Source organism: Panthera onca, chromosome B1 (genome assembly GCF_046562875.1).
Source record: "Panthera onca isolate mPanOnc1 chromosome B1, mPanOnc1 haplotype 2, whole genome shotgun sequence".
NCBI lineage: Eukaryota > Metazoa > Chordata > Mammalia > Carnivora > Felidae > Panthera > Panthera onca.
In genome coordinates, this window is record NC_138342.1 from 61,264,645 (window position 1) to 61,278,117 (window position 13,473).

Sequence of the window (13,473 nt, forward strand, 5' to 3'; positions counted from 1 at the left end):
TGGAAGAAAATTATGCAGCCATTAAACTAATAATCATGAGTACTATGTAGCAACACAGGTAAGTATTTACAATTTGGTATGAATTTATTTTTTAAAAAAGCAAAACATTAAATTATATAAAAACTATAGTTACAACAAGAAAAAGTAATAATGAAAACAATCCATATGTTTCAGTCATGGGATTGCATAAACAATTTTTCATAATTTTCCTTTATCAATGAGACATTTTTCGGTGGCCTGAGTGGCTCAATCAGTTAAGCGTCCAACTCTTGGCTCAGGTAGTGATCATGGTCCCCAGGTTCAGGCCCCACATAGGGTTTCGTGCTGACAGTGCAGAGCCTGCTTAGGATTCTCTCTCCCTTTCTCTCTGCCCCTCTCCCACTCATACTCACTCTCTTTCTCAAAATAAGTAAATAAGCATTTAATTAAAAAAAAATAAGGGGTACCTGGGTGCCTCAGTCAGTTAAGCATCTGACTTCAGCTCAGGTCATGATTTCCTGGTTCATGAGTTCAGCCCTGCATCAGGCTCTCTGCTGTCAGCATGGAGCCTGCTTGGGGTCCTCTGTCCCCATCACTCCCTGCCCCTCCCCCACTCTCCCTCTCTCAAAAATAAATAAACATTAAAAAAAATGACTTCTTCTTCTTCTTCTTCTTCTTCTTCTTCTTCTTCTTCTCCTCCTCCTCCTCCTCCTTCTCCTTCTTCTTTAAAGTAGGCTTCATGCCCAGCGCATTGCCCAATATGGGACTTGAACTCATGACCCTGAGTTGCTTAACTGAGCCACCGGGGTGTCCCTCAATACAACATTTTAAAAACAATAAGTTAAAGGTATAAAATGAAAACAATGAGGGGGTTGAATTATCAGTGGTTCTTAACTGGGGTAGACTTCAGAATTTAAAAATATTTATACTTGGGTCTTACCTTGTGAAACTTCTGAGACAAGGATGGGTTACCTATATATTTAAACACACACACACACCCCACACACACCCAAATAGGTGATTCTGATGCACACTGGTAGGCAAATTCTCAGCATAAAATTCCACATATCTATGGAGAATAAAGGAGCTATTCCAGCGACAAGTGCAGTATTGGTTATGAGGCACCGTGGGCAATGAACACCAGGCTGCTCTTAGTGTGTGCCTGGTTTGCTGCAGCCATTGTCATTAGTGTTTGTGGTTTGTGGGCAATCTGAGGCATTGCCCTCTGAGCAGGATTGCTCCACAAGACGGAAGGCCTCCAGGAATTCATTGATGTCGATGTGGCCATCCTTGTTGAAGTCAATGCTCCGTGCAAGGTCACAGATGCAGTCATCTGTGATGTTGATGTTCATATGAGAGCTGAACAGCTTCCAAGTGTGCCTGAATTCGTCCAGTGAGATGAACCCTTACCAAAGAGAGGAAGTCACTTCAGTGAGTCAGTCTAGTTTTCTTTTTTTTTCTATTTTTTTTTAAAGTTTATTTATTTTTGGGACACAGAGACAGAGCATGGGTGGGGGAGGGGCAGAGAGAGAGGGAGACACAGAATCCAAAGCAGGCTCCAGGTTCTGAGCTGTTAGCACAGAGGGCGATGCGGGGCTCGAACTCACAAATCATGAGATCGTGACCTGAGCTGAAGTCAGAAGTTTAACTGACTGAGCCACTCAGGTGCCTTGCATGAGTCAATTTAGTTTTCAATATTCATTTCCTCTGACATTCTTACAAGGAAACCTGCTCCTTACTGTTAAACAGGCAAAGATACCCAAGGCCTTGTATCTAGTTTAAATTCCCAAGGGAGTGGCATAAAACCAATTGATCACCCCTGAGAGCAATTTTGTTTCCCTTCCTCTGGAAACATTTTTGATTTGGTATCTAGTAGGTAAATGCCAGGGATGCTGGTAAATATCCTACAGTAGTCATGATGGACCCCAAAACAATTACTTGGGTTAACATGTCAGTAGTGCCACTGCTGAGAAACCATGCATTAAATCATCCCAAACATATAATTTATTTTGCTTATAAAAAGCTTTTGGACCCATACACCTATGGTCAATTGACTTTTTTTTACAAGGGTTCCAAGATCATTCAGTGGAGAAAGAATTGTTTTTTCAATATCCTCATGTAAAGGAATGAAGCTAGACCCCCTATCTCGCACTACCAGCGAGAATTAACTCAAAAAAGGGGCGGCTGGGTGGCTCAGTTGGTTAAACATCCTACTTTGGCTCAGGTCATGATCTCATGGTTCGTGAGTTCGAGCCCCATGTTGGGCTCTGTGCTGACAGCTCAGAGCCTGGAGCCTGCTTCGGATTCTGTGTCTCCCTCTCTCTGCCCCCCCCCCCCCCACACACACACACTCTGTCTCTCTCTTAAAAATAAATGAATAAAAAAAATTTTCTTTAAATTAACTCAAAATGGATAAAAGACTTAACTGGAAGAGCTAAAACTTTAAAACTCTTAGAAAAAACCATAGGTGTAAATCTTTGTGACCTTGGATTACATAATGGTTTCTTAGATATGACACCAAAAGCACAAACAACAACAACAAATAAATTTGACTTTTTTTTAATGAAAACATTTTGTGCATCAAAGGGAACTACCAAAAAAGTGAAAGGACAACCTATAAAGTTGGAGAAAATATTTGCAAACCATAGATATGATAATGGCATATATATACATACATATACATATATATATACATATACATATATATACATATATATATACATATACATATATATATACATATACATATATGTATATGTATATATATATGTATATGTATATATATATCCCAACAACAAAAAGATGAATAATTAAAAAAAATAGGCAAAGTATTTGAGCAGACATTTCTCCAGAGAATATATACAATTTTCCAATAAGCACATGAAAAGATGCTCAATGTCATGGGTAATTGAGGAAATGCAGATCAAAACCATGAGATACTGCACACTCAGTAGTATGGCTATAAAAAAGGGTGGGAAGTAACAAGTCCTGGTGAGGATGTGGAGAAATTGGAACCCTCAAACATTAGCAGGAATGTAAAATGCTTTAGTCACTGTAGAAAACGGTTTGGCAGTTCCCCAAAAAGTAAAACATAGTTTTATGATATGATTCAGCAATTGTACTCTTAGGAACATATTCAAGGGAGTATAAAACCATATGTTCACATAAAAAGTTGTACATAAATGTTCACAGTACCATCATGCATAACAGCCCAAAAGTGGAAACAATCTAAATGTCTATCAACTGTTAAATGGATAAACAAAATGTGGCATATCCATACAATGGAATATGGTCCAGCTATAAAGAAGAACGAAGAACTTATATATGCTACAACATGGATGAACCTTGAAAACATTATGCAAAGTGAAAGAAGCCAGACACCAAAGGCCACATATACTGTGTCATTCCATTTATACAAAATGTCCAGACGAGGCAAATCCTTAGAGACAAAAAGTGGATTAATGGTTGCCAGGGCTGGTGTAGAAGGGACAGGGATGGAGAGTGACTGATAATGGGTATGGGTTTCTTTTTAGGGTGATGAAAGGCTTTATAGTTAGATAGTGATGATGGTTACACAACCTTATAAACATACCAAGAATCAGTGAACTGAATATTTTAAATGGGCACATTATATGGTTTGTGAATTACATCAAAAAACAGGTGGAGAAAGAGTAATGACAATGAAAAAAGCCTTTGGACCACTGGGGAGAAAAGGTGAGGGTATATAAGGCCTTCCTATACATTTTTTCATAATTTCTTGTGAATCTGTAATTACCAAAATCAGAAATTTAAAAAGAATATGTTGGGAGTGAGATTGTAAAAAGCCTTCCTGCTCTAGACACTTTTCATTACTTCATGACTATCTTTGATGTGACTATAGGGATATTACATCTTCTAACCACTCTTTTTCCTGAGAAGTTCTCATTCAGTTTGTCTTCATTCTTTTCTGCCCTACCCCTCTTCTATATGGATTGCTCGTATTGTTCAAACACTTTTCTAGTTTCTGCCATTTATAAGCATAATAATTATTTACTTTGTTCCCAAAGTGCTTGAGGAGAGAGCTAAATAGCCAGAAAGGAGACTGAGGCTGGGAGGTAAAGATTTGCTATGGGTCAGAAGTGATAGGATAATACATGCCTTTACCTGAATGATCACTGTCTATGATCCTAAAAATGGTCTCCAGGTTGGATCGGTTTCGATACAGTGTTTCCAGCAAACTTGACTGTATGTTCTACAAAAGAAAAGATATTTTTCTTTCTATATCTTATTGTTTAGGCTTGTCCTAATATATAAGGAACACACAATCAACCCTGACAATAAGATACGGTTGAAAAAACTGAAGATATTTTATCCCCAACCCTTTCAGACTACCAAATAGCCCATGGGTTTAAGAAGTACCTAGACCATGATGAAACTGTTCTAATATTGACCATGGGGATGGTTGCACATACCAGTGAATATACAAAAAACAAACAAACAATGAATTATACACTTTGAATGGATGAATTATATGGTATGTGACTTATACTGAAATAAAGCCATTTAAAAAAGTACTTAGCCCAAGGCCTCACGTACATTAAACATTCAATATGGATTTATTGAATAAATCCTTCTCTTTATTTTAGTGGGAGAAGCAGCATAATACCAAGGAAGTCAGCAGACCTGGGTCTGAGTCCCAGTTCTACAATTTAGAAGCTTCATGAGAGCTGTTCTCATAGGTATAATGGTACTGATAATACTAGCCTCACGGGGTAGGTATTTTGAGGATAAACTGAGGCAGCATATGTAAGTTGCTTAACACAAAATGTGACATATAGAAACCCAACAAATAGTTCCTTTTTCTCATCCATCTTCTTTTTTGGGCTCTCAATATTTGACTATTTCTGATTCAAAGCTCTCCATAAGGAGACTCATGGCCCACAGTGTGCCTTCATCCACCATTTTCACACCATTACCTCACGGTTCAGTTGTTCTTTGGCCAAATCCTCCAGCCAGGACTTGTACTCTAATGTGTTATCCGTTGGGCTGTTCACCAGCTGTGGCCTCAGCATCCGCCATGGCAGTCCTAGATGCAACACAGACTCCACGGCTTCTGCCCAGTCACTAAAGGTAATTAAACCTACAGGAAAGAGCTAATTTGTTGACTTGTCACTTATAAGTCTAGTGTCCTGCCCAGAGTGCATGCCTTTCTATCCTGACATACTTCTTGCTGTCTGTAGGTAATAGAAATAATGGGCACTCTATTTTTGTTGGTCAAGGTCGAGTACACTGGAAACTAGGGTTGCAAGATAAAGTACAGAATGCTCAATTAAATATGAATTTCAGACAGACCACAAAGTATATGGCTCAAATATTGCACGGGACATTATTAGACCTTAAAATTGTTTGTTGCCTATCTATAATTTAAATTTAATTAGTTACCCTGTTTTTATTTGCTAACTCTGGGAAAACAATTGAAAAGTCACACAACACTCCCATAAATAATATCCTAAACTTTACACACACACACACATAGCATTGGTTTTTGTTATGTATATGAATAGATATTATACATATATACGTATATATGTATATACATATACAGATATTATACATGATTATATATATGAACAGATATATACATTATATATACACATTATATATATATATACAGCATTCGTTGTTGATATGTATATGAACACATATTGCTATGTAGTTATGACTGTTACTAATTTTCTAATAAGGCTATGTGTGGTCAATGTATATTAGACATTCCATTAAGTTGAGCAAAGACAAAATTTCTAGCTTTAATAACAGAGCACAGAACAGATACGTACACACTAAATAACAAGAAGCCAAATCACTAACCTTTTGCAAATCTTGGATATGTTCTTCTAACCTTCCAAACCTATTGCTTTTTGCTTAGTTCTGGCCTTGTCACCCTCCCCTTGACTCCATTTATTTTTACCATCTCTATCTATATTTAGCTACATTCACATTCTGTTAAAAGCTTGGAATTATAAAATTTAGAAAAGATAACTGGAACATTAAGTTGAATAAAATGAAGAAAGTAGTCAAAGAATGTCCTTTGCTTATCTTAGTTCATTATTATTTAATTTTTTTAATGTTTATTTGTTTCTTAGAGAGAGAAGGACAGAGTATGAGTGGAGGAGGGGCAGAGACAGAGAGGGAAACACCGAATCCAAAGCAGGCTCCAGCTGTGAGCTCTCAGCACAGAGCCCGATGAGGGGCTCGAACTCACAAATCAAGAGATCATGACCTAAGCCAAAGTCAGGGCTTAACCAACTAAGCCACCCAGGTGCCCCAATTAGTTACCACTAATTCAACAAATATTGATTTGATAACTTCTGCAAGACAGATTTGTTGTTGTTGTTGTTGTTGTTGTTGTTGTTGTTGTTGAGCTTCCTTCTTCTATGAATAGTTTATTTTCTGAGTCTTACCAGTTTTATCTGCATCATGCTTCTTAAATTCACCAAGAAGATCTGAGGAATGAGCAAATAACTTTTCCCGCAGAGCTCTCAGAGCTGACTCCTCTACTCTGCTAATCCTGGGACAGGAGATGAAAAGAAACATTTTAAAAAGTTAACATAGAGGAAATAGTGAGGGGTTTTGTTTTGTTTTTACCACATTCCTCCTCTCTCTTTCTTAATGTCTCAACCTTCCTAGAACTCAGTTTCGGGGAGAAGAGCTCAGTTTTTGAACAAAGAGTTTCATCTCTTATTTCTCCCCACTGCCCTCCCACTCCTCCTTGCCATGGACAAATAGGACCTGCTGTGTCCTACCCAGTGCAGAAGAGTGGTTACAGCAAAACTTCTGGAAAAAGACCACCTTTGTGGTAAAGTTAGCTACCTGCACTGCACCTCAGTTTCCTCAAGGGAAAAATAGGGATAAAAATGGTACCTACCTCGGGCCACCTGGGTGGCTCAGTTGGTTAAGCGTCCAACTCTTGATTTCTGCTCAGGTCATGATCTCACTGTTTGTGAGTTTGAGCCCCGCATTGGGCTCTGTGCTGACAGCATGGAGCCTGCTTGGGATTCTCTCTCTCCTTCTCTCTCTGCCCCTCCCCTGCTCTCTCTTTCTCTCTCTCAAAATAAATGAATAAACATTTCTTAAAAATGTACCTACCTCACAGGATTATTGTGAAGATTAAAAAAGTAAATTCATATAAAGCACTTAGAAGAAAGCCCAGCACATTGAAAGCACTCAGTAAATGGTATCTTCTAATATAATCATATGCTTTCCTTATAATTTATTATTATGTTAAATAGGCACAAGGCCAGATTTTGAATAACAAAATAACATTAATTTAGTTTTCTCATTCTTATTGGATCAAAAGGGTAATTCTGGGCATAGCACTTTGCCCAAGTAAGTGTTCAATAAATATCTGTAGTTGAATCAATAAAAAGATACAAAGAGATAAAGGTAAATATATACTTTGTCATGCCTCATTTATAGCCATTCTATAAATTATGACCGGATATCCTGTCTTTTCAACGGCTAAAAGTTACACACACACATGTGAGCACATACACGTGCACACACACACACAGAGTTTTAATCATGCTTGATGAAAATTTTCCTTGCAGTTTAAGGTGGTTATTGTAATAGACCTTAAGTGGACTCCACCAGACCCCTAGTAGAGTGTGAAGTGCCCAAAACTCATCCCAAATCGTATGGGTACGTGAATTTATTTGTTTTTTTTCTGGAGGGAGTTCACTGTTTCATGAAAGGTTAAAAGCAGTATGGGACTCCCTTCTCTCCAAAAGTTAACAAACCACTGGTCTGGCAAAGCATTTAAACTATCTTCTACTAACTTGCAGTCATCAATCATTATCATGCAGGGATGTAGTATAGTGATGCTCTTGGGAGCTGTCTAGATGTATAAGGCTCTTGGTTTCTACATCAAGCCAGAAACATTGAACACTAACTAAGTGCAGAGATCTGCATGGTTATCTTAATCCTCCAACACCCACTGAAGTAGGTCTGATTATTATCCCATTACAAAGTCAGTAATCCAAGGTCACATAGCTGATACAGGGTAGGACCAGGAATCAATCTTGACCTATTATTGTGAGACATGGGTGTAAACCCAAAGTAAATGGATTCTGAATGAGGGCTCTTCTAAGAAAAAGACATGATCTTGAGTTTATGGACATTGAGACATCAATCATAGATGGTCAGAGACATCTAACGTGTCCACTGCACTCCAGGGAGTTGAAGTTGACGGACAAGTGACTTCTGGGTAAATTGGATGATGTTTACTTGCTTTAATATAATCAATGAATATTTCAAAGAGCTCTTTTTTTTTAAATTTTTTAAAATGTTTATTTTAAACATTTAAAACATTTAAACATTTTAATGTTTAAACATTTTAAACATTTAAACATCTGTCTCTGAGAGAGACAGAGAGACAGAGCACAAGCAGGTGAGAGGCAGAGAGACAGGGAGACACAGAATCCGAAGCAGGCTCCAGGCTCTGAGCTGTCAGCACAGAGCCCAACACGGCTTGAACCCACAACCATGAGATCATGACTTGAGTTGAAGCTAGATGCTTAAATGACAGACACTCGGGTGCCCCTCAAAGAGCTCTTTGATTACATTACTAAAACATACTCTCTATAGGATTCCCTACAGTGACTTCATTTGTAGTGATTCCATATGTACCTAAACCATATGGAATTGTGGTGTTCCAGTTGCCTGGGGCCCACCCCTGGAGATTCCAATTTGGTGGGGCTGCGGAGGCTAGGGCGGCTGATTTTTTTGTAAAGCTCCACAGATGATTCTGCTGCACAGGGGGTTTGACTATCACTTAATGAGTTTAAATTTTCATATAAAACTTCTTGAGTGAGGCTGGCCTTGATTTTTTTAAATAACTTAAGTGTTTAATAACTCTTCATATTTAGTAACTCAAGAGTGATTTAAAATAATGCACTTTTATAGCACTCACACAAGGCAGATGGTAAATATTAGTATGTTCTCTTTCCAGGGTTTATGTCAAACTTGTTTTGATTTCTAATTAGTTCCTCTGATAATTAGAGAAGCTTGCTCAGTAGCACTAAAACTGTATCTGTTGGCAGCTTATATACTCTGGGGCCATCTTCCTGGTAGGAGGCAATCCTGCGTGTCTGTTAAGTATGTGATTTCTGAAATAAGACTGCCTGTATCAAGGCTTGCCTTCACTGTGTTATTAGCTGTGTGACCATGGGCTAGCTGATTTCATCTGTGTTCTTTAACGATCTCTTCTATAAAACTGAAATTAGTATGAATTTCGTAAGTCCATTGTTAGATACTACATATAACTTCTTTATAATAGCACTTAGTGTGTGGTAAGCTCACAACTAAGGTTAGAATTCAGAAGCATCTCAACAGAAGCCATTTAAGAAATATTATATGCTTCCTTCCCAGGGAGAAAAGGGCATTGCTAACAAATGTGTGAACTGAAACCCATCTGTCAAATCCCTTGAAAGCAAAGAACCTTCGGCTCTGGCTTAGGGAGTAACACAAACCCTTTAAAGATGAGAGAAAACAGAAGAGTGGTCCTGGAAAGACTTAGTGGCCTGGTACATGGACTTTACCCAAGATGTGCCCATTGAGAATAACTCCTGCAGGAAACAAATTTGTTACTCCCATTCATGACGGGTCAGTACAGATCTTCAAGTGTATGGAGGAGAAGGAAGAGGCCCCTGCTAGAATGTCTATTGTAGACCTTACTACTAACAGAGCTACATTTTGAATTTTCACTTAGAATGTGGATAAATGTAATGATGTTTGACATTTCAAAAGCTCCACAACCACCGTCATTCTGGTTTTCGGAAAATCATTCATTAAAAAGTCTTGCCTTTGCCTCATGGTCAGCATGTGGGTCACCTTGTTAGCTTGATACTGCACGATGTACGGGGTCAGGGCTGGCCCCAGTTTGACATAGGCCCCTCTGTTACTGCCAACTTCATAGTAGTTGGAGGCAGAAAAGATGGTTAACACCTAAATCAAAACAGAGAGAGAAAGGCGTTCAGGTTCGCTGAAGAACTCTTGACTCTCAATCTGATAGGGCCCAACCCAACTTCAGGAGCTGCTCTTCTTTCTTGACCTCGCCTACAGATCTTTTAAATTTTTTTTAAAGTCATCAATGCTGGTAGGGCAGGAGTGGTGGCTCCAGTAATAGCAACTTGGATTCTGATAGGACATCCACAACATGTTTTCTTCACATTTTTATCCCAAGTACAATAGCAGGGGTAACAGAAAACACTTCATTTGGTTCAACTTAGAGGCAAGCTGGAACCGATAAATTAGGAAGGGTCATTACAATTGGCAAGCCAGTTATCAAAGCTGGTGTGAGGCCTCAAAGTAGAGTTTCCTACAGAGTACTGTGCCTCCTGAGATGCTCTGTGGAAAAAGTTTCCATTGTCAATACATTGGGAAATGGTAGACAGTGTATCTCTTCTTGGAGATTTACAAGGAATATAGGAAACTAATGGTTCTCAGAAGTCCTGCAGTAGAGAAACTTGTATAACTGTTTAACCAAACATTTCTCAGATTAGTTGATCTTTTTTTTCCCCCACATGGAAAGCTGTTATTCTCCTGTAGAGTTAGTTTTTGTGGGAATACTCTCATCCTAGTGGCATTGGGCTAGGCTAACATTGTAGGATTAAGATGTCCAAAGATCAGACAGGACGTTAACTACACTCCTGAGAAGACAAACAATCCTGAATCCCTGCCTGGGGCACAGTGCAGAAATCCTGCTACCCTGTACTGTTGTTTGAAATATGTGCCAGTGAGCAGCGTGACTTACAGAATAGAGATATGCCTGGGAAAGCACCAGGCCATATTTCTAGCCACAAGATGGGACAATATCTGCCCCTTTTTCTCCTCTCAGGGTATTGGTGAGTGGTGGTAGCAATCGAATTTTGAGGTTTAAAGAGGCGATGAGAGCCAAGGATAAATAACAGTAAAGGACCTAGTCGCTTTGAGCAAGTGACTAACAAATACAAGACACAGTGGATTGTGGGAAAGCAGGAGCCTGAGCTCATCCAGGCCTGGGAGGAGCAATATGGACTACTCGTGGGCTTCTGCAGATGGCCCACCCACCTTGCGGCTGTGGCAGAACTCATAGCCTTCAGGTTTGCACTCGTGTGAGCGGATCAGGAATTGCAGGTTGTATTTCTGTAGCAACCGTTCTGTCACATTGGGTCCAAAATAACAGCCTCCTCCTCGAACAGTGTTGGCCTTACAGCCCTCCTGAGCCATGGGATCACTCCACAGTATATCTACCACCTGGAGAGACCAAGAGATGGTTTCTTTCCTAAAATCTAGACAGAGATTCAGAGTCATTCCTATGAGAAGAGGAGGGGGAAGAGGAAGAGAAGGAAAAGGAGTAACAGGAGGAGGAAGAAAGGAAGAGGATACAGATATTTGAATAAAAATAAGGGAATAATTTTTTGCATAATCAATGTTTGACATATGTTTATATTTTGAATCCCTGAGGTTTCAGAATCTTTTTATTATTCATGGAATGAGCGTGGGTATGTGCATATTGTTTGACAAGCTTGTACCCACTTTCTTGGAAGTAAGTCTCACGTGAAAGCTCAACACGTAAAACAGATTAAAAGGGAACTGCTCTGGTAGATGCTTTGATCAGAGCCAGTTGTCTTCAGTGAGCCCCAGTGCTCCAGGCTCCTGGACATTTGCCCCAAAGAGAAGGCAGACATCTGGGCCTGGCAATACAATCTCTCCTCCAGCATTCACAGGTATCAGGTGTGGTCCTGAGAATGTGCAATCAAATGCTTCATTTCTTAAAGTAATGTCAGCATTAAAAAAAAAATTTTGTTTGATGTTTATTTATTTTTGAGAGAAAGAGAACACAAGTGGGGGAGAGGCAGAGAGAGAGGGAGACACAGAATCCGAAGCAGGCTCCAGCCTCTGAACTGTCAGCACAGGGCCCAACGCGGGGCTCGAACTCACGGACCAGGAGATCATGGCCTGAGCGGAAGTCGGACACTCAACCAACTGAACCACCCAGGCGCCCCTCAGCATTTGCAAATAAAAAATTAAAAAAATTATTTATTTATTTATTTATTTATTTATTTATTTATTTATTTATAAATTTCCATTCTAAGTTGATGTTGAAGCCCAGATCGATAGTGCAGGGAGAACGTAGCCTAAACTCACCATCTCTCTCTCTGAGGTTTCCAGCCTCAGAGTCAGCTGTGACTCCTCTTTCTCGCCACCCTCCATCTGGTCAATCAGCCCGTTCTGCTAATTTCAGCTCTAAAATAATTCTGAATTCCTTTTCTTTACTGGATGAACCATTAAAAAAAAAAAAAAAAACCTGCCATTTTTATAGGTCAAAAATGGTCGAACACCAGCAAGTTCACATCGTTCTGCTAACACTACTACACAAACTCACCACATGGATTACAAGCTTCCCTGCCACAGTCTTGCCCCAGTGAAATGTGCCCTGCATTTGGCTGCCAGAGTCATAGTTAGGCAAACACCATGAGTGCCTACTCTGTATTTGTTTTCCTTCTTCTTCCTTGTTAACAGAACTCTGATGAGGTGTTTGAGGTGGCACTGTGCCTAGCAAAATATGTGCTTTCCCAGCGTCCCTTGCAGCGAGGGGTGGCCATAGGACACATCTCTGGAGATCTTAGAAAAGCCTTTATTTGCCTGATAACAGAGAAGGACAGAAGTTGCTGACCTAACCCTTTTGGCCTTGAGCTACAATGGCCATCTTTCTGACACACGCAACACAAAACATCATAAAATAGCACCCAGTAAATCATGGCTTACCTTCCTACCCCAACGATGCTAGGTCACTAAACCAAATTTGCTCAGGCAATAGAGTCCATCGGCCACATCACCCTGTGCTCTTTCAAACTCTAAAACATATGAGCCATTAAGCAAATACTAATGTTCTTCTGGGGGTGTTCTAACCACAGGGGGAGAGTGAAGGAGGTGGGAAAAAATACCCCGAATTTACATGGAGGGAAGAGGCTTGTTCTGTTTTTTAAAAGCCCCTCCGGAAGACGGCCACATTCCAGGGGGCAGCACCCGGTCACAACCCACCTGCCTCCACTCCTCCTGCGTGGGCTCCAGCGGCTCCTCTGCTCCTGAATCCGCTTCTGGCGTGCACGGCGAGGCCTCCTCTTTCCCCCAGCTCACCGGGAAGCCTGCTTGCTGCCGGCACCTGTCCAGCTCCAGGTCAACGGAGCGCCGCACCTGCCGGGCTAGCTCCTTCGCGTCCCGGGGGGCGCCACAGGGAATGCTGGATGAGCGGCCGGCTCTGTGCGCCTGGAGGGAGCCCAGGCGAAGGGGCGAAGCGGGGAGAGAGCGGCTCTGGGGGAGAAACCACGGGGTGGGTCTCCCTGCGGAGCTCTTCTGGTTGGCTTCCTCCTTCTTCACCTGTTTCCCGTTCTCCTTTCTCGTTTTGTGCCTCATGGTGGAAACAATCTAAAAATGTCCAGAGAAGACAAAGATGTTGAGTTGTTCTTGGGGCAA

General features: G+C 40.4%; 1 protein-coding gene across 3 annotated transcripts in view; it reads right to left on the reverse strand.

Annotated features, from left to right (window-relative positions):
• Positions 1-63: 63 nt before the first annotated feature.
• PPEF2 (protein phosphatase with EF-hand domain 2) overlaps positions 64-13,473 on the reverse strand; it is a 42,275-nt gene continuing 28,865 nt past the window's right edge. For 2 of the 3 annotated variants that reach the window (XM_078446025.2, XM_060654842.3), the window contains 7 exons: positions 13,042-13,425; positions 11,065-11,250; positions 9,818-9,960; positions 6,420-6,526; positions 4,935-5,098; positions 4,123-4,210; positions 64-1,384 (listed from right to left, as the gene is read on the reverse strand). In XM_078446025.2, coding sequence (XP_078302151.1) covers positions 1,131-1,384; positions 4,123-4,210; positions 4,935-5,098; positions 6,420-6,526; positions 9,818-9,960; positions 11,065-11,250; positions 13,042-13,425 — 1,326 coding nt within the window. In that variant the 3' untranslated portion in view covers positions 64-1,130. The remainder of the gene's footprint in view (positions 1,385-4,122; positions 4,211-4,934; positions 5,099-6,419; positions 6,527-9,817; positions 9,961-11,064; positions 11,251-13,041; positions 13,426-13,473) is intronic. The other variant, XM_078446026.2, reaches the window with a different exon arrangement.